We start from the raw sequence: 20,105 nt of genomic DNA, 5'->3' as shown, positions 1-20,105 counted from the left end.
CAATAATATATTTTTTATTTTTTAATTGTAATATAAAAATAAAAGATGTTAAAAAATTTATATATAATAATGCAAATAAAATCTTTAAATTTTAAAAACATGACATACTCTTTTCAAAAATAAATTATTTTTCTTAAAAATAATTTAATTTTTTTATTATGAAAATATATTCATTAATTAATTTTTCTGAATATTTCAAACAATAATAAAATATACAGATTTTAATGATTTAAAATTAACCGAATTAAAATATACAATAACCAATTCATAGTAGGATCTGTTTGTGTAATGAAATTATGATTCAAAACTATAATCGAATTAAAATTAAATAGAATCTATTAAAATTATTATTAAATTAAATTAGAATCATGCCTCTTGTATAAGAAAGTGAAAGTGAAAAAATTAATTTAAAATTATGGGCAAATCCAAAATTATTATGAATTTATTCAGGCATATGAGTATTTGAGATCCGTCGATAATATATATACATAGAATTGAATTAGAAAAGCAAGTAGACCATTTTTTTTATAATGGGTGAGTGATATTGTCTTAATCTCTTTCACGAATATGATCATCAAGCATGAATTTGCAAAAAAAGATATCAGTGGTGGTTATGGACAATTTTTTCAATACTTAAATTAGTAATGATCTCTAAAAAAACTCACTTTCATGATCTAAGTAATTGTTAATGTAAAAAATTCATCTATTAATCAGTATTATTTTTTTTTTGCAAGAGAGAGAATTTTATTAATTAAGAGTAAAATTAGAAAAAATTTACAATAATAACATCTTAATTTGTTACATATTATGGTTTTCACATAAAACTGATTAATCAAAAGAATAATGTATAAATATTTATTCAAAGATAAATCTAAAGAGTTACAGCAAAAGTATGTTCGGAATACAAGGCATCATAAAAAATTATTACAAGCGACATTCTAAGTAATTAATTTAGTTTCAACTTATGAAACGAATAATGCATCTCTAATCTCCACTAATAATCTAGTTTGATGAATTTAAGAATTTTATAAACCAAATAGCTAACTCCTTAGCGAATTTTGTTAGGTTATTTTTGTAGTTGAAGTAGTATAGATCAATAGAATAGTTTAATGAATTTAGAAATTTTGTAAACAAAATAGCTGATTTCTTAGCGATTCTTGTTAAGTTATTTTTGTAATCCACTTAATATAGACCAAATCTTGAAATATAATCAATATTCCATTTAAAGTTGTCTAAATATGACCATGCAAAGTATCATTTGATGTTAACATTGTATTTCCTGCAAAAATCAACCATCATTAGATACTTCAATTAAGAATTTCCATAACTTTTATATTAAGATTTTGAAGTTCAAACTTACTTGAGAGATTCCAAAGTATTCCAAGTATATGATAATAGTCTATCTTGAATTCATCTCTAAGTGCTTCCTCAACGGGTTGGTTTTCATTATTAAAATTGTCAACCTCTAAAATAATATTAAACTATGTTAAATTAATGTTTATGTACCAAAATTTTTAAAAATAAATAGTTTAGTTTATATATTTTAATTTTATAAAAATAAAATATTATTTTAATGAAATAACTTTTAATTTGAAAGAAATATAATAAAAAATTAAACTGTAAAATTTAAAAAATAAAAAAAAATTTATGTTTTAATTGGCTATAAAAATAATTTATCCATTTAAAAAATATTTTCACCTCACGTACGGATAAGGAAGTAATGATGCATTGTGGGGATTAAAAAGTGGTTAGTTAATTAATTTTTTAATTAAGAGTTGAGTTGTTTGGTTAATTTCATTTAATTTCTAGCTTAGTGATATTGGACGAATTAAATTTAGAATTACTATGCATTTAGGTTTAATCTAATGGTAAATATATGAGAATAAATATGATATATCTCAGATTCTATTCTTCTAATATTCAATTTTAAAAAAATTTAAAATCATTTGAAATATGGAACATTTATTAATAAAAAATTATAGTTATATATTTATTTTTTTAATAGTATAATTTACTTTCTTTCATGAGATTTTTGTTTTATTGTCTGAAGTTTCCAATATTTAAAAAATTTGTAAAAATAAAATGCAGTTTTAGTAACATAATTAAACTTCTTTTAAATAAAATTACTTGCTTTGTTTACAGAGAAATTCATTTCTAGATTTTAAAAGTTATGTACCTTTGAACTTTTCCCTGGGTTGATGTTTTGATACAGGAGCAGAAAAATATCCAAATACAACATTCAGATGGGTTGATGTCAGAGATGTTGCCAATGCACACATTTATGCCTTTGAGAATCCTTCAGCTTCTGGAAGACATTGTTTAGTTGGGTCAGTTGTACACTCTTCTGAGACTCTGGAGATTTTGCACAAACTTTTCCCTGAACTCAAGCTTCCTAAAGAGTAAGTTTCTTAGATAACATTCATCATTCCATTTTACCCATTGTCTACATAACATACAGAGATGAGCTTGTATCCATTTTTATCGATTGCAGATGCGCAGATGACAAGCCCCCTTCGACGAAATATCAAGTATCCAAAAAGAAAGCGGAGAGTCTAGGCGTCAAGTTTACTCCTCTCGACGTAAGTTTGAAGGACACTGTTGAAAGCTTGAAGGAGAAGAACTTAGTTAGCTTTTGACTTGGATTATTTTACATGCTAGTCAGAAACCTGCAACTTATTTTATTTAGTCATTGATGCTGGCCACAGTTGAGGCCTTCATGTTTAGGAATTAAGCACCAGGGCTGATGTACCTGCAGCTGGAAAAAATATTAGTTTGTACTAGGCAAAAAGCTTCTTTAAACCTTTGACAAATTTCCAATTGTTGTTTAAACTCATACCAATTTTTTTTGATAGTATTAGAGACATCAGCAGAGGGGATCCACTCGCCATTGGGAGAGTAACGAGCAATGGTTCAAGAAATGATAATTATAAGCCTTCCAAATTTTGATACTACCAGAGACATCAGCAGAAGCGATCCACTCGCCATTGGGAGAGTAACGAGCAATGGTGGCTTTAGAATCATAATCTCATAAATGGAGATGTCAAGCGGTATCTAAGTTGAGGATCAACGAGAACTAACCAGTTGTTGGTGAAGAGGATGTAATTAGATTTGGAATTATAGGAAAAGATCGACATTTAAAGAGGAAATTGAGATTTTTAAAGGAAATGAAGATTTGATTGAGAATGAAAATGACATTTTTAGAGGAATCAATTGCTAACCATGGTTGCTAACCATAGTTTTAGAGATGATTTTTGATGTTCTGAAATTCAGAAAATAGGGTTTTAGCATATGAGAGTAAGTTTAGTCCGAAGGGATCACGTCTCCTCCCTTTTATTTCTTTTTCTTTATCCTCTAGCGACACATAATTGTCATTTTATTATAGTGTGTACGGTACAGTGTTACTCATTCCGTACGTACAAACGTGCCAATGTATTATTCTCTATTAAGCGGTCATTTAATTCCTTACGGCATGCATTTTGATAGGACTGAGAGATGACTGCTCTTCCACAACTAGGCTATTTTTTAAGTAGACCTACGTGTGGGATCAGTCCGGCCTGCTTTGACATTGGGCTTGTCTGCTTTAGAGGGTTTCGTTGGACTTGCGTTCTTCTTCAAGGTCCGGTCTCACTCCATATACAAGAAGTCTGGCGATCATCAATTTCCATTTATAGAGAAAATTGGAGATTTGATCAATGGAGTTGTGTTGTGTAAGAGGAGAAAGGTGAATACGCGATGAGTAAAGATGAGTGACCGTGTGTAACAGGAAAATCTGTTAATTGATGGACAAAAAAATTTGTTAAAAGGCATTTTGCTTTTATATTAATTTATCCATTTAGTCAAGAGATAAATATGATAACGAGGGATAAACACATTAATAGTAATAAAAACTCAAATTGAAACTATTTATTATGATAAACTCAAAGATTTGAGCTTAACAGGGGCAGCAAGCTTTTTGGGATGATCCAATCTCACAGCTTGTAGAGCATCTTCTCTTATCAAATTCTTCAAGTTCATATTCTGTGCTTTTGTCTATATTTCCAGGGAACCAAACAGAAAAATGAATAATTAAAAAAATTGCATTGTCTATTATATAATCTAGATGACCATATGACAAACAGAATCAACATCATCTGACATGTTTGTTTGTGGACCAATCTAACAACTTCATCATAATTCTACGACAATGATAATTGACCAAATTATTACCGTCTGTTCATATAAGATTTTCATTTTAGTAAATCTTTGAGCTGTACAAAGAAAATGGAGTTGCACATTAGTTAATGAGAGAAGAAGAGAATGAATAGGGAAGAAAAAGTAGTATGTGTAACAGGAGGGTCAGGTTACATAGCATCATGGCTGGTCAAGTTCTTGCTCCATCATGGATATACAGTGAAAGCCACTGTTCTTGATCTAAGTTAGTATCCATCTCCTTCTTATTTATTCTGTTTTGTTTCCTTTGATCTCAGTGTGATAAAGTCAGGATGATATTTCTGGTTTCTGATTAAAATCTTCAAAATTTGAGTTCTGGGTTTTGTTTTTTTAATCTTATCACCCCAAATCAGTGAGTTAAAATCAAGTTTTCACCACTGGTTAGTTTCCAACTTGCCCATTAAGGAGTCTGATTATACATCTGTTGTATAGATGATCCAAAGCAAACTGAACACCTATTTGCACTTGATGGAGCTAAAGAGAGACTCTTCTTGTTCAAAGCAAATTTACTGGAAGATGGATCTTTTGACTCTGCCATTGATGGATGTGAAGGTGTATTTCACACAGCTTGTCCACTCTTTTGTACAAATGATTCACAGGTGTAGACCTTATAGTCGAATTTCTCTCTTTTATTGCGGTTATAAGTGCGTGTCTTTTTAGTACTATGGGTTTGTCACAACCCATTGATTCAGTGTTAGCCAATATTTTCAGGCAGAACTGATTGATCCTGCAGTGAAGGGAACTCTAAACGTTCTCAGATCATGTACAAAAGTCCCTTCTCTCAAGAGAGTGATCATAACATCTTCAATGGCATCAGTTATGTTCGACGGAAAGCCTCTGATACCTGATGTGGTAATTGATGAGACTTGGTTTTCAGATCCTACCTATTGTGAGTCAATAAAGGTGAGAATATGTTTGCCTAAATTCAAACTACCACAGCTTCTGCAAGCACTAGATTCACATTGATCACTATGAGAACCTTGTTTTAATAGCTAGCATTACACTTTTTATGGGTTTTAATTAATTTTTCTGGGTTTTCTAGCATTGGTATCTGTATGCAAAAACCATAGCTGAGAAGGCTGCCTCAAAATTTGCAGAAGAAAGTGGAATTGACATTGTCACAATACATCCAGGATTTGTAATTGGTCCTTTCTTACAGCCAACTCTAAATGTCACTGTGGAGGTTATTCTAAACTACATAAATGGTAAACTCTTTCTCAGTGTTCTGTCTTTAAATGTAATGATCTCTAACATGTCCATTCTTTGTGAATTGTGGGTTCCTTGCATGCAGGAGAAACATTTCCTAATGAAATTTACAGATTTGTAGATGTTAGAGATGTTGCATCTGCACATATTCAAGCTTTTGAACAAGCTTCTGCTAATGGCAGATATTGTTTAGTCGGAAGAGTTGTACATTTCTCCGAGTTCTTAAAGATCGTTCATGAACAATACCCTGCTCTGCAACTTCCTGAAAAGTATTTCTTTTTTCTTTCCTTTCTTTTTTGAGGGATACAGGATTTGACCGTTGTAGAAATTATTGTGAATGATGTTGTTCTTGCTTAGCAGATGTGAAGATCATAAGCCTTTTGCATTAAAATATGAGGTTTCAAAGGAGAAAGCTAAGAGTTTAGGCATCAACTTCATTCCCTTGGAGGTGAGTGTTGTGGACACCATTGAATGTCTGAAAGACAAGGGCTTTCTTGGTGTTTGAATCTTATGTTATTTTGAAGCAGAAGTAATGCAGATAATGAAATCTGTTGTGTGTTTTTTTTTTTTTTTTTTTTTTTGAAATGAAAATCTGTTATGTTCTTTTTTATTTCCACAAGGATTTTCTATGTGCAGGAAGTCCAGTTCGTTAAAATGTAACTGATTGAAAAATGTACGGATTGTGTTGAATTTTTGGAAATTTTTCTACTTTTATACTTTCGTTTGATCTGATTCATTTTGTAGAAAAAAATGTAAATAAATTCTTACCCATTTTTCTAAAATTAAAAAAATGAAAATTTTATTAATTAAAAAAATAAAATTTTTTATTCCAAACTATAAATCAATAGAATTAAAGTGAATTAAATTAAATTTTTATAAAATCTTTGATTCCAAATAATATATGATATATATCAATAAGTTTTACTTCAATAGTATGAGTTGTCTGAAAAACAATAAAATTTTAAGTCAAATATTAGTTAATATTAAATATTTATTTATAGTTATGCTATCTTTTCTTTTGTATACATCACACATTGCTCCTGAAGTATTTATAAATAATTAATAATCTAATAATAATAATTTTATATAATTATTAACATAGTGTTTGCTTCAATTATAGAATTTATTTTAAATGAATTTTATTATTTGGTTTGATATAATTTAAACAGCAGAATTCAGTCGAATTTCATATAATTTTTATTTGGTTTAATTTTAGAATTGAAATTTATTTATCCTAAATTTTCAATTGAAAAAATTTTAATAATAATAATATATTTATAAAATTAAAATAGATAACATGAGAGTTATATTTATATGTATTCTTGTGTAAAAAAGTTTTCATTTCATTCAATCGATTCAAAAATTATTTTTATTTAATATTTATAAATAATATAAAAAATTTAAAAAAATATAATTATTTATTCAAATAATTTTTAATTATTTATATTGTAATCGTTACTATTTTTTAATGATTTTATTAATTTTCAGATATTTATTTAATTAATTAGTAAAATAAATAATAATTGAGAGAGTAAAAATTTTATTAGGGATATTTTAGTCCATAAAATATTGTTATGTAAATTTTGTGGAATTTATTTCAAATTCTATCTAAATTTGAGAGAATTGATTTTATTTATAATTAATTTCATGAAATTTAATTTTTAGAATTGAATTCTAATTTCTTTTCATACCAAATACATAAAATATAAAATTTAATTAAATTTCATAAAATTTTAAAAATTAGAATTCAACTAAACATAGTATAAAGTTGAAACTCACACTATGTTTAATTCAATTTTAATTCCTAAAATTTTATAAAATTCAATTGAATTTCTTGTTTTATGAGTTTGATTTAAAAAAAAATTAAATTTTAATTTTAAAAATTGAATTTCATAAAATTGGTTATAACTAAAACCAATTCCTTCAGAAATTCTACAAAAATTAGATAACTAAATAAATAACTAGAAATTAATAAATCACTAAAAAATATTAATGATTATAAAATAGGATTTTTATACTTTAATTTATAACAAATAAATTCTGTACTTTCTGGTAGTAAAATGAGATTTTTTTCTAACATAGTTAAATATTATTGAAAAATTACAATTAACTCCATGATATTTAATGAAATCTATATTTTAGTTTTTATAATTTTAAATTTAGTCCATTAAATTTTATTTGATTAATAAAATATTTTCTTAATTTAAACTTTATATTTTTAATTGAAATTAATGCCTATATTTTTATATAGATTGATCTCTAAAAATTATAATTATTAATAAGTATTTATATTTATAGATTAATTTTTTATTTATTAAATTTTAATATTTTATATATGAAAAAAATAAATAAAATTAAAATTAAAAAAATTTAATATCTTTTTTTTAATTAATAAAAAAATCATTAAAAAGAAAAAAAATTAGAAAATAAAGAACTGTTAATTTGGATGCTTATGTCAAAATTCTTGATTTAATTTTTATTTCATTGATTTATTTTTAAAAAAGTATTTAAATAAAAAAATCTCATTTTAAATAAAAAATTCTCATTTTACTAATAGAATAAAATTACATATCACAAATTAAACTATAGAATTCTAATTAAAAAAAATACTAAATCACTAATTAATTTTTTATAATTACCATTTTTTTTATAAAATAAGCCTGCAGTTTTACAAATTAATTAGGTTCTTTCATATTATAATACTAATTTTTAATAATAAATATTATTTTTAATTAAAATAATAATATTTTTTAATATTATTTTAATTAAAAATTATAGAAATTATATATTATTAATGAATATTCTAATACGGTAGAATCTATGTACCTTTTAATAAAAAAAATTGCAGATTTATTTGAAAAAAAAATATTAAAATTATTTAGACTTAATAAGAAAAAAATACTTATTTCTATTAATTTTTAGATTCCTCCAAAAGAAAATGTATAAGTAATTTTCTCATATTTGAGCCCGAAGACTAGCAAATCTGATTCGCCTACTACATCTCCCTAGAATCCTTTCTCTTGCTCAATCTCATTCTTCCGACAAAGACAAAGCAGCGGCTTCAAATGCCGATCTTATTAATTCAGCTCTTCGGCCTGTGTTTGCAGTCATTATCTGGGTTTATACCGCCTCCAAATCCAGCTCAATGCTTTCTCGGATTGCCGGTATGCTTGAATCGGGTTTTTTTTTGCTTTCTGTGGTACTGTTGGTGGCAGCTCCGTGATAGTAGCTGGTGGTTCCACTTTCTATTTTTATTTTATTATTGATTTCTTTATGTAAACCATATTGTGATGTTAGGTGAGATTATTAAATAAATAATTTACCAGTAGCTATCCAGATTTTAAGCAGGGGACTGTGACTTGGCTGTAAATTACCTAGTCTTTAGCACTTTTTTGGAAAAAAAAAAAAAAAAAATCTTTGGCATCTATTTTGCTTGCAAAGATTAGACCTTTGTTAGAACTAATTCAAAGAAAAAATGAGTGGAGAAGGAAAGGTGGTCTGTGTGACTGGAGGGTCTGGTTACATAGCCTCCTGGCTAATCAAATTCTTGCTTCAAAGAGCTTACACTGTAAAGGCCACTGTTTGTAATCCAAGTAAATCCCTCCTATCTGTCACTTTTTTTCCTACAAGCTCAGTTGGGTCATTGGTGAATCTTAATTTCTTTGAATGAGGGTTTGATTTTATAGTGACTTTGGTTGTGGCTGTGGGTCTAATCTTTTATGTTTTACTTCTGGTTTTGACTTCATTTTATACAATTTCATGGGTATTTAATTGCTTATAGCACTTTTTTATGTTGTTTTGTTGATTATTGATAATTTTATATCCTGCAGTTTGCTTGTTAAGAATGAATTGAATCAGCCCTCACTTCGATTGAGTAGGTAAATGACTTAAACTTTTCATGTATCATTATTTTAAACACCAAGCAAGGACGATGGAAAGAAAGCAAGATACTAGCATGAGTAAAATTTTACTAAACTGATGTGAAATCTTAAATTAGTTTGCTTGTTTTAGTGTTTCTTTAACTTTCAATGTTCTCATTGGACTCATACTTCAGTTCATTGAATCTGTATTCTGTACCCCAGATGATTTGAAGAAAACTGCACACTTGCTTGCACTTGAGGGAGCCAAGGAAAGGCTTCACTTGCTCAAAGCTGATTTATTGGAAGAAGGATCTTTTGATGCTGCAGTTGATGGTTGTGAAGCTGTTTTCCACACAGCTTCCCCTGTATCTCTTCAAGCCAATGCGGATCCTCAGGTCCATCATCTTTGACAACCTTTTCACTGCCTTTATATGTGATAGAGTTCCTCCCTTTGGACCTAAACTGCAATTTCTGACTGTTCTGTTGTCATTTGGCATTACATTTTCTCATATTTCTCTATAATAACTTGTGCACTATCTGTGTTATTTGATTATGTTGACATAACTACTGCTTGATAGGCTTAGTGTCATATAAGATGTAACTGTTCGCCACTGGCTATTTCGATTTGTCAGGCAGAACTAGTTGATCCTGCAGTGAAGGGAACGCTAAATGTTCTTTGATCTTGTGCAAAAGTTCCTTCTGTCAAGAGAGTGATTATAACATCTTCATTTGCTTCTCTTCCATACAATGGAAAAACTCTGGCCCCTGATGTAGGTGTTGATGAGACTTGGTTTTCAGATCCAGCTGTTTGTGCGGAACGGAAGGTTTGTCTTCTATTACAATGCCACTCGTTATCTTTTGGCCCTGAAATTAATTGCCTAACCCTCTGTTTGGAATTAAGAATTTCACCAAAATTCAATTCAATTGATTTTTTTTTTCTATCAATTCTTTTTTATATGGAATGAGTGAAATCAATTTTTTTTTTTAATTTAAAAAATTGTCATTTTGAAAGAGGTCAAATTCTTGCATAATTTTGTAAGAATTTATTTGAATTCTTTTCTTGCAAGATGAATCACTCTAAACAAGGGGTAAAGGGTAAAAGAAGATGAAAAAGGGATATCTGACCATCATGGTTTGTCCTTGAGCATATCAATCTTGATTACTTCTAATTTAGCCATCCCAATTGGATGGTTGTGATGATACAATGAAATCAACTTGATTTTATATCTTTAACTGTTTTGTTTATGAGATAATTTGGTCTTTTCTTTCTCCAGCTCTGGTATCAACTTGGGAAAACGTTAGCTGAGCAGGCTGCTTGGGAATTTGCAAAAAACAAGAAGATGGATTTTGTTACAATACATCCAGTGTTTGTCCTTGGTCCTCTTTTGCAGCCAACTATTAATAGCTCTATCGAGATACTTTTCAATCTCATAAATGGTGTGCTCCACCAACATAAGACGACATGTCCATTTGATTACCAAATATCTTGAAACTTTAGCATTAATTTAATCACACAATATTACAGGATTTATTATGTAACAATCGGTTGATTTTGTTTTTTGGGTAGGAGGAGCTCAAGAGTATCCTGATGCATATTATAGATCCATTGATGTATTGCGTATGCACACATTCAAGCTTTGGAGATTCCTTCAGCTAGTGGCAGATGTTGTTTGATTGAAAGAGATGTCCACTTCTCTGAGGTTCTGAAGATTGTGCAGCAACATTATCCTACATTGCACCTTCCAAAAAGTATGTTTTTTTTTTATATATATATTTTTGCATGCTCATGTTGGACCAGCTATATGAATGCCAAAGGGTTACTGGAGAGAGCTGTCTGGAATGATACTTCTTTTCTAGCAGTAAGTATCAAACTGGCTTAGAGTATATGGTTTGAGAGAATGGGTGGTTGTAAAACATCTGAAATACCTTGTGCAGCTTGTCTAGCGTTAAAATGAATTCATTTTCAAAATGTTAATTGTTTTATGTTTGTGCTGATGCAGTCCATTGATGTAATGGATTACTCATTGTAGTTGGGGTGGATGAAGAGAAGAATGAATTAGTTCTTGGAATCATTGATTTCATGAGACAATACACGTGGGACAAGCACCTGGAAACATGGGTGAAAGCTTCAGGCATACCTGGCGGGCCAAAGAACTCGGTGGGACTTCAGTTGAATGATATGGGAGTCTGTAAGCTTGTATAATGCTATCACTATAGTAGAAATTTCAGTAATCATCTATTGAATGTATTGATTTTGATTCAGTTTTCACTCTTTTAACTAAATTTTTATCAGAAAAATAAGTTAAAGCAGACGTAACAACTATTTAGTTAACAAAGATAAAAGAGATAGATTAGATGTGGAACCGAATTATAATACATTAGATGTGAAACTGATTTATAAATAATGGCAATATTCAAGAATGAAATAGTAAATCTCTTTTTCTTTATCATCTGACTTCAGGTCTCATTTCAAAGAACAAAACACAAGAAAAAGAAAATGAGTAATCCACCAACTCAAATTTAATTCAGCCTTTTCAAAGTTTATTCCATTTGCATTGAATGAATAAATGATTAGCATAATAGCAAAACTACTTAAAATCAGAGAAATTAGAAACAAAAAATCAGCACAGATGAGCCTGGGTATTGCGTGTTGGATGATCAAAACAGAGGTCTCGACTGAGAATTTAGATCCTGAAATACGCAGACCTGCAGCAAGTCATTCGAAGAAGTGTGCAAAACTCCCATCATTCAGCTTCATTTCTGCGGAAGGCCACACACATTAATAGCAGTTCTTTCAAGGCGAATTATGCCAAGCCAATCAAGGAATTTCTCCATGGCATGTAGTTGTGGTATATAATGTGTTCGACTAACTTCTGCACAAGGAATCAAATTAAGCTTTAAATCCGTGAAATTAAAAGGGATGCAGAATAACACAGCTAATAATAATAACAATAATAATAACATGGATAGAAGCATGACCTGCCAATGCATGATTTCGGCAAGCCTTTGCATTGGTTCACCACTTCCCGATGTATTCAGAATTTCAACAGCATCCCAATGATAACTCATACTTGATGAGCCATTGATGGGAGATGAAAGTCCAGTTAAAATTATTCAAAATGCATATCCCCTCGCCAAGAACATATGCACCCAGAAATCTCCTTAAATAAATAAGGTTTTAACCAGGAGAATGCTTTGCTTTTTCTTTTCTTGTGAAGAACTTCAGAGTAAACAAAGGTAAGACTATTGGGTTTTGATGTTTACTCAGAAGTCACATTTTGTTTTCAGAATAAATGGTTTTCTCCACCTCTGCATTTGACATTGAAAAAACTTGAATAAATACCAAATAATTAAGATATGCTGCTGATTTAATTTACAAAGGAATGGTGCATGTGAAGAGAAATTGACATATGACAATCACCTTCAGCACAATCAATTTTCATCCTAATTTAGAAGATTAATCAAAGTAATTGCAGCAATAACATCTTTTCCACGTCCTCTACTAACTTCTGCACAGAGTCAAAATTAATCAGTTATATCCATGAAAAGAATGAAGGCAGAATTACATTAAAAAATAAATAAAAATGATGGTTAGAAGAATGACCTGCCAATGCAATTAAAATCTCTTTGAATTTGTTTCCCACTTCCCAATTTATTAGAATTTCAGGTGCGTAAAAAACAAATAAATGATTCCTCTAGCTTGATGAGCCTGTATATGTGGGAAAACAGGGTTAAAATTTTATCATAAAGCAAATAAATTCTCAATTATAAAAAAGAAAAATAAAAGAAAAAATTGGTACTGTGTATATTGATCTTGATTGTAAAGAAATAATGACAAAAGGATACTTACGAACTCAAAAGAAATACATTGCTCATTTTGGAAGAAACACATCCAACAGTTGAAAACTTATCCTTCATTGATCTGTGTAAATAGAATCATAGAGTGAAGATTTTCTCATATAAGTTCAATTTGCAAATTGGAAAGAAAGAGCACCAACTTACCGAAGCTTCATCATCCAGTAGATACCGGCCCTCCTTTTGAATTGTTTGTCCCTCAACTTCAATATTTTGGATGTGTGAAATGAATTCCCAATCCACACCCTTTTTATTTCCACATCTTTCCTTCAATTGGGGACAGTTCTTGATATACAATCTTCGTAACGAGGTGAGGGAATGCAACTCTTGAGGCAGACACTTCAATGCCGGACAAGTACCAATGCTTAGTGTTTGAAGACAAGTTAGATTCCGCAGTCCATCTGGAGGTAGAGATTCGAGCTCTTCAATGTGACTAATGGAAAGGAGCTTCAATTTAGAGAGAGGAGGAAGGATTGAGGAAGAAGAAGAGATTGATGGTGTGAATATTTGGTGCACAAGTTGTGGGCTTACTTCCTCCAAATCTAGTGATTCATCGAGAGATGGAAACTGAGGGATGGAGGTCAAATTGGGGCAGTTATCACAAGAGAAATATGAAAGACAAGGAAACTGGAGTAGCTCAAGTGCTGTCGAATCATCCCTCTTCTTCTGCCATCCTTTAAGCTTAGGACAATCATGTAGCGTGAGATTCTTTAGGGATGGAAAGAATGATGCCGGTTGTCCCTCAATCACCATGTATTCTAAATCATCGAGTCCCACAATCTGTAGATATTGAAGAGAAGGGATTTGATCCATTGGTGGGAGATGCTGACATCCATTGGCATCCGATATATAGAGATTGACGAGATTCGTGAGGGAAGAGAACCAACTTGGGAACCTCCTGCCTCCATAGCCATACACATGTAACTCTTTAAGATTGGGATGTGGTTGGAGATTTTGGAATGCCATTTCATCTCTATCAACATTTGAATCTTCCCAATTTAATTCCAATGATTGAAGGAGTGTCTTCTCTTTCAAATTAACATTTACAATCTCATTATCCACACATCTCAGATTTCTAATTACAAGACGTCCCCTCAAATTGTTAAGTTTATTCAATTCATTTATTTTTCCAACATCCTTTGAGAAAATATGCCGTTTTGCCACTACGAAATGTGACAACGTCTGAAGTGAAGTCAACTGCCCAAGCCCACGTGGCATATGAGTCAAAGACTTACAATCTTCACAATATAAATGCCTAAGATTCACAAGCTTTTTAACATCTTTAGACAATTCTTTGAGCCCGAAACAATAAGAGACATTCAATACTTGTAAATTCAGCAAATCCATAATAGAATTTGGAAGTGCCTTAAGTTTCTCGTTCCAAGAAACATCAAGATATCTTAGATGTTTTAGCATTTTCATAAGACTATCCACCTTCACAATGCTATACTCAATGCTATACTCAATCATACTGTACGCACGCAAGCACCTTAAGTTTTTATGAATTAAAAACTCTTTGTAATTATGTTTCTCAAGCAAAAGAAATGATCGTAGTCTTTTTGCATTATTAAGAATTTCTTGTGATGCAACATTCGAATTCAATGCTACATGATGAGTTTTCTCATTAATATTTGGTGCATCAGAATTTACTAGCTGAATCCTCGTCCCACCCACTGTGATTGCAAGATCATGTATTAAATCATGCATTTTACAGCTTTTGACATTTCCAAATTCATCTCTTTCCACCTCTTGAAAAAATGACCTCCACCACAGTTTCATAAAATATTCAAGTCCAATATCCTCAAGACGATCACTCGTAATTGGTGCCTCAACAAACCCTTGTGCAACCCAAAGATGGATTAATGTTTTCACATCAATCTCATAATCTTTTGGATATAATGCGCAGTATGCAAAACAATGCTTCAAATGTGATGGGAGATGATCATAACTTAGTTTCAGTGTTGGCAAAATATTATTATCATCTTGACTTATTTTTGAGAGTTCATTTCTTAAAAAGAGCGGCCACTCAGTTTCTGGATTTTTGTTATACAAGAGACTTGCTATAGTTTTTATAGCAAGAGGAACTCCACAACATTTCTTCAAAATCTCCTCTCCAATCTCTCTTACATTTGCATGTTTTGGCTCCTGCCCCTCAAGTGCTACGTGCAAAAACAAAGACCAAGACTCATCCGGAGACAACCCTTCCAAAACATGTGGTGCCATTGTGCTAGATATATCTGCCACCTTTTTAGAGCGAGTGGTTATTAATATCTTACTTCCACTAGAGCCACCCACTAATAATCTCTTTAAATTCTGCCATTTTTCTCTATTCTCATTCCACACATCATCTAGAACAAGCAGATATTTCTTTCCATCAATAATTCCTCCAAGTTGAGATTTCAATGCTTCTAACTCAAGATCTTCTGGTTTCTTCTTTGTTGCAGACTCTAGAATCTTTCTAACAATCATTTTCACATCAAAAGGATCTGAAACACACACCCATATTCTTCGCTCAAATGAATTCTTAATCAGTTCATCATTGAATATGATTTGAGCAAGAGCCGTCTTCCCTAACCCTCCCATTCCAACAATTGAGAGGACTGAAACGCACTCTTCACCATTGGAAGACAATACAAGTTCTGTAATTGCCTTTTTGTCACCCTCTCTCCCAATAACCACTTCAGGTAAAGAGGACTCAGTTTGATCCCTCCATGCAATCCTCTCCTGATCAGTTCGAACCTCTAACATAAATGTTCTATCACCTCCAATATCAGCTAGCCTCTCCCTAATCGCCTTAATTTTATGACCCATTTTAAAACCATAAACAAGTTGATTTGAAGACGAAAAGAAGAGACATACCTCCTTTGTCATTCTATTTCCAGTCATCACTCGGCGCCTTAGAGCTTCAGTGGCGAAGTCATCTACCAAGTCATCAGCATCATAAACAACTTCTTCTAGCCTCTCAAGCCAGCCTTTCACTTGACGGTTAAGTTTCTGCTTCTCCTCAGCATCCAGAAGAACATTGCGAATACTAGAAACTGTGGCCTCAAGTTTCTTAAGCTCACCTTTGACGCCCCACCACAATCCGATCTCATCAAGGGCTCGAGAACCCAGCTTGGTAATGATATCTCCGACAACGTTAGAGAGAACTCCATCGGCCATTTTGGGTGTTTTGGTTTGATTGTAAAAGGATGAAATGTTGCTGTGAAGAAGAAGATGGTGACAACAAATGACTAATATTTATAAGACAACAACAGACTGTAATTACATTTGAAGTCTAAGGGTATAGTTCATGATGTCGAAAGTGGATGTATAATTTAAGCTTCCTTTAAAGAGTGAGATGCTTGATTGTTGATGGCCACCCTTTCTTCGGGTAACGGCCCCTTGAACCTCTTTTATTTAGATGTATTACCACTTCCTCACGTCTAGAATTGGATTCTTTTTGCATGAAAGCCAATTGGATTACAATTTATTTCTTTTTCCGGGCTTTTTGCAAAATTAGGGTCGGGGCTATTTTTATTTCCGGATTTGGGTTGAGAAAATTTTATTTGCGATTTTGGAATTTGACTGCCATGTGGCAGTCGAAAAGGACGCCCGGCGCCTCTTTGACAGGCGCCAGAGCCTGGCGCCACTTTAAGTGGCGCCACTTTAAGTGGCGCCAGGCTTGTTTTTTTTTTTTTCAATGTCTGTTATTATTATTATTTTTAATTATTAATATATTATAATAAAATATTTATATTATATTATTTTTTTTATTTATATTATATTTTTATAATAATAAATATTTTTTATAATTTTAATATATTAATATTTAAAAAATTTTATTATTAATATTTAAATAAAAAATTACTGAAATTATATTTCAGAATTATAAAATTGATATTATATTGCGATTAGATGGATAAATTTTTTTATTATTTTAATATATTAATACAGTAATTCTGTAATTAAATAGTATTAATATTTTTATATACGTTTAATGTTATTTCATAATTTTACAAAATACTAAAACTAGTTATAAATAATTATTATATTTTAGAAAAATATTTTCAATATGTAATAATATTATAAAAATATTTAGAATTATAATATTATACTGCTATTAAATCTGTATAAAATAGCTTTATTGAATTAATTACTTAATTTAGTTAGTTTTTATTTTTAATAAATTATAAATAATTCGTATAAAATATTTAAAATTATTATATTATTTTATTTAATAAATTATAAATAATCAAGTAATCGTATATAATATTTAATTATTATTTTTTATTAATTATTTAAATTACATTATTGTTTATAATTATAAAAATAAATAAATAAATATTAATATTTAAAATTATAAAAATTAAATTTACTTTTTATTAACTGCTATTTAGAATTATAAAATATTATTATAGACTACTTAAATGTTGCATGCGATCACCTGATTGTTTATAATTTATTAAATATAATAAATTTAATTAATTTACTTTGAATTAGATTAATTAATTATTTTTTTAATAAATTATAAATAATTCAATTCTCGTATAATATCTAATAGTAAGATAATATAATAATTATTTATAACTACAATAATTATTTATAACTACACTTAGTATTTTGTAAAGTTATAAAATAACATTAACCGTATATAAAATATTTGTACTATTTAATTACAGAATTAATGTATTAATATATTAAAATAATAAAAAAATTTATCACTTTATACGATATGATTGAATTATTTTTATACATCTCATCGCAATATAATATCAATTTTATAATCCTGAAATATAATTTTCAGTAATTTTTTATTTAAATATTAATAATAAAATTTTTTAAATATTAATATATTAAAATTATAAAAAATATTTATTATTATAAAAATATAATATAAATAAAAAAATAATATAATATAAATATTTTATTATAATATATTAATAATTAAAAATAATAATAATAACAATTTAAAAAAAAAAAACAATTGTCTGGCGCCACTTTAAGTGGCGCCAGACATTTAAAAAAAATAAAATAAAAAAAAGAGCCTGGCACCACTTAAAGTGGTGCCAGGCTCTGGCGCCACTTAAAGTGGTGCCAGGCTCTGGCGCCTGTTAAAGAGGCGCCGGACGTCCTTTTCGGCTGCCATGTGGCAGTCAAACCCTAAAATCGCAAATAAAATTTTCTCAACTCCAAATCCGGAAATAAAAATAGCCCCGACCCTAATTTTGCAAAAAGCCCCCTTTTTCCCTACTCCATCTTTTGATGATTCCTATAATAAAGGTAGTGAAGACAAAGGATTTTCATGTTAAACGCAATTGGATTGAACTTGTACGTTTAACCAAAGAGGGTGTTTTTGAAAGAAATTTTATCAATGACGCTGTAAAAATAGGTTTAAAAAAACAGCAGAAAAATTATTAATTTATATATTTAATCTGTAGTTATAAATCAATAATTAAATTTTAGTATTTATTTTTGTTATTATAACATAAGATAATATTTTATTTATTTATTTATAATAAATTAAAAAGTAGTTAAATTATAATTTTATTAAATATAAAATAAACTATATATTATTACATACAGTGAAAAATTAAAATTCTCTAGAATTTTCGCACAAAACTAACAATAAATCTACCACGTGTATTTATCATGGTCCAATGTACAAATTTATAACAGAGTTTGATGAAAATTAAAAGGTCTATTCATAACTCAGAATTCAAATCAATTCAATTAAATCTAAAGAGCAAACTAATCCAACCCGAAGTACAACCAATCAAATTCAAGCTAAATCATACAATATCAAATTTTATAATTTTTTATATATTAAAAATAATAAAATATAATAATTACACACAATAAATATATAAATGATAAATAAATTTATAATTAGTATTATTTAATTATAATAGTATTATAATAATATATTAAAATTAATAAAATATATTATAAAAATTTATTATAATAAAAAATATAATATAAATAAAATTATTAAATTAACATAATATAAAAATAATATATTAATTAATTAATATAATTATAATATTTTAATAATTAAAAAAATTAAATAATAATCCGACACTATTGTGAGTCATACCGATCATTCTTAAAAAGATAAAAAAGATAATAATGATTTATCGATTTTATAAATGATAAAAACTAATTTTTACCGCGGTTGACAATAAAATTTTAAATTTATAAATGTTTATTATCTATTTTTCTTTCTTAACTCTAACTTCTTCTTTCTCCTTCTTTGTGAAAAATGATCTACGTTAATTGATTATCGATAAAAAAAAACATATTATTGTCCCTATAAAGAACTTTAGAGATATTTCGATCGTCATTTATGATTTCTGTATAGTGAAAATATTTCTCACATATAATCCAATCAATTTTTAGAATATGCAGACATTTTTAACAGATTTACGGCGACAATCCTTAAATAATTATTACATTAAATGATTTGATTCCTAATTATAAGCCGGATATTTTATTTTTAATAGAAATAAAAACTCTTAGTTCTCATATGAAATTTTTTCATAATTTTTTACATTTTGATGATTGTTTCTCAGTCAATAGACAAAGATTAGGAGGATATCTTTTGTTAATGTGAAAAAGTAATGAGTCTATTTCTGTAGTTAACTTTTTTTCAAATTTTATTGATTTGGTTGTTTCAAAAGGTAATGTTCAATGGAGATTTACTAGTTATTATGGGTTTTCGAAATCGCAACGACGATATCAGTCTTGGAATTTTATTCGAGATTTATCTTGTAAAAACTCTTTTTTGTGATTTTGTTCGAGAAATTTTAATTATTTATATTCAAGAGACGAGAAAGAAGGAATATTTTTGTCAAATTATTTTATACAGGGGTTTAAACAGACACTTAGAAATATTTTTACGAAATTATTTTATGTATGGATTTGATTTTGAATGATTTTAAATTTTTGTTAGAAATTTAAAATTAATATTTTGATTAGATAGATTTATCGTAATAC

General features: G+C 29.1%; 2 protein-coding genes, 1 long non-coding RNA gene and 1 pseudogene across 5 annotated transcripts; 3 read left to right on the top strand and 1 right to left on the bottom strand.

Moving 5' to 3' along the window:
• Nucleotides 1–1,985: 1,985 nt before the first annotated feature.
• On the top strand, nt 1,986–2,833 carry LOC110607843. Its single transcript, XR_006351246.1, has 2 exons — nt 1,986–2,399; nt 2,492–2,833. It is a non-coding gene; the product is annotated as an uncharacterized LOC110607843 (long non-coding RNA).
• A 1,406-nt stretch (nt 2,834–4,239) lies between these two features.
• LOC110607849 (phenylacetaldehyde reductase-like) lies at nt 4,240–6,049 on the top strand. The gene is made up of 7 exons (XM_043958404.1): nt 4,240–4,414; nt 4,642–4,808; nt 4,921–5,112; nt 5,252–5,414; nt 5,501–5,684; nt 5,776–5,961; nt 6,006–6,049. The coding sequence occupies exons 1-6, from the start codon at nt 4,297–4,299 to the stop codon at nt 5,918–5,920; spliced, it is 969 nt and encodes a 322-aa protein (XP_043814339.1). The 5' UTR covers nt 4,240–4,296; the 3' UTR covers nt 5,921–5,961; nt 6,006–6,049.
• A 2,274-nt stretch (nt 6,050–8,323) lies between these two features.
• Nucleotides 8,324–11,537, top strand: LOC122721265 (annotated as a pseudogene).
• Nucleotides 11,538–12,485: 948 nt separating this feature from the next.
• LOC110607842 (putative disease resistance protein RGA4) lies at nt 12,486–16,417 on the bottom strand. Of its 3 annotated transcripts, none has more exons than XM_043958392.1 (5): nt 15,990–16,417; nt 13,278–14,327; nt 13,126–13,197; nt 12,697–12,784; nt 12,486–12,584 (listed from the first exon to the last, which is right to left on the bottom strand). In XM_043958392.1, the coding sequence occupies exons 1-3, from the start codon at nt 16,290–16,292 to the stop codon at nt 13,183–13,185; spliced, it is 1,368 nt and encodes a 455-aa protein (XP_043814327.1). In that variant the 5' UTR covers nt 16,293–16,417; the 3' UTR covers nt 12,486–12,584; nt 12,697–12,784; nt 13,126–13,182. The 3 variants fall into 3 exon arrangements, with proteins under 3 accessions (XP_043814327.1, XP_043814325.1, XP_043814326.1); XM_043958390.1 differs by lacking the exon at nt 13,126–13,197 and adding an exon at nt 12,880–12,984; XM_043958391.1 differs by lacking the exon at nt 13,126–13,197 and adding an exon at nt 12,924–12,984.
• Between the last annotated feature and the right edge of the window lie 3,688 nt (nt 16,418–20,105).

The sequence above is a fragment of the Manihot esculenta genome, chromosome 7, assembly GCF_001659605.2.
Source record: "Manihot esculenta cultivar AM560-2 chromosome 7, M.esculenta_v8, whole genome shotgun sequence".
Lineage (NCBI taxonomy): Eukaryota > Viridiplantae > Streptophyta > Magnoliopsida > Malpighiales > Euphorbiaceae > Manihot > Manihot esculenta.
This window is presented reverse-complemented; position numbering and strand designations above follow the sequence as displayed.

What these genes read in the sequence shown, in the direction of transcription:
- LOC110607842 (XM_043958390.1), bottom strand. Translation starts at nt 16,292, where the DNA reads ATGGCCGATGGAGTTCTCTCTAACGTTGTCGGAGATATCATTACCAAG. An exon ending in GAAATAGAATGACAAAGGAG is followed by an intron (nt 14,328 to 15,989) that starts GTATGTCTCTTC and finishes GGGCTTGGGCAG; the next exon opens with TTGACTTCACTTCAGACGTT. An exon ending in TACTGGATGATGAAGCTTCG is followed by an intron (nt 12,985 to 13,277) that starts GTAAGTTGGTGC and finishes CCACATATACAG; the next exon opens with GCTCATCAAGCTAGAGGAAT.
- LOC110607849 (XM_043958404.1), top strand. Translation starts at nt 4,297, where the DNA reads ATGAATAGGGAAGAAAAAGTAGTATGTGTAACAGGAGGGTCAGGTTAC. An exon ending in CCTATTGTGAGTCAATAAAG is followed by an intron (nt 5,113 to 5,251) that starts GTGAGAATATGT and finishes TGGGTTTTCTAG; the next exon opens with CATTGGTATCTGTATGCAAA. An exon ending in GCTCTGCAACTTCCTGAAAA is followed by an intron (nt 5,685 to 5,775) that starts GTATTTCTTTTT and finishes CTTGCTTAGCAG; the next exon opens with ATGTGAAGATCATAAGCCTT.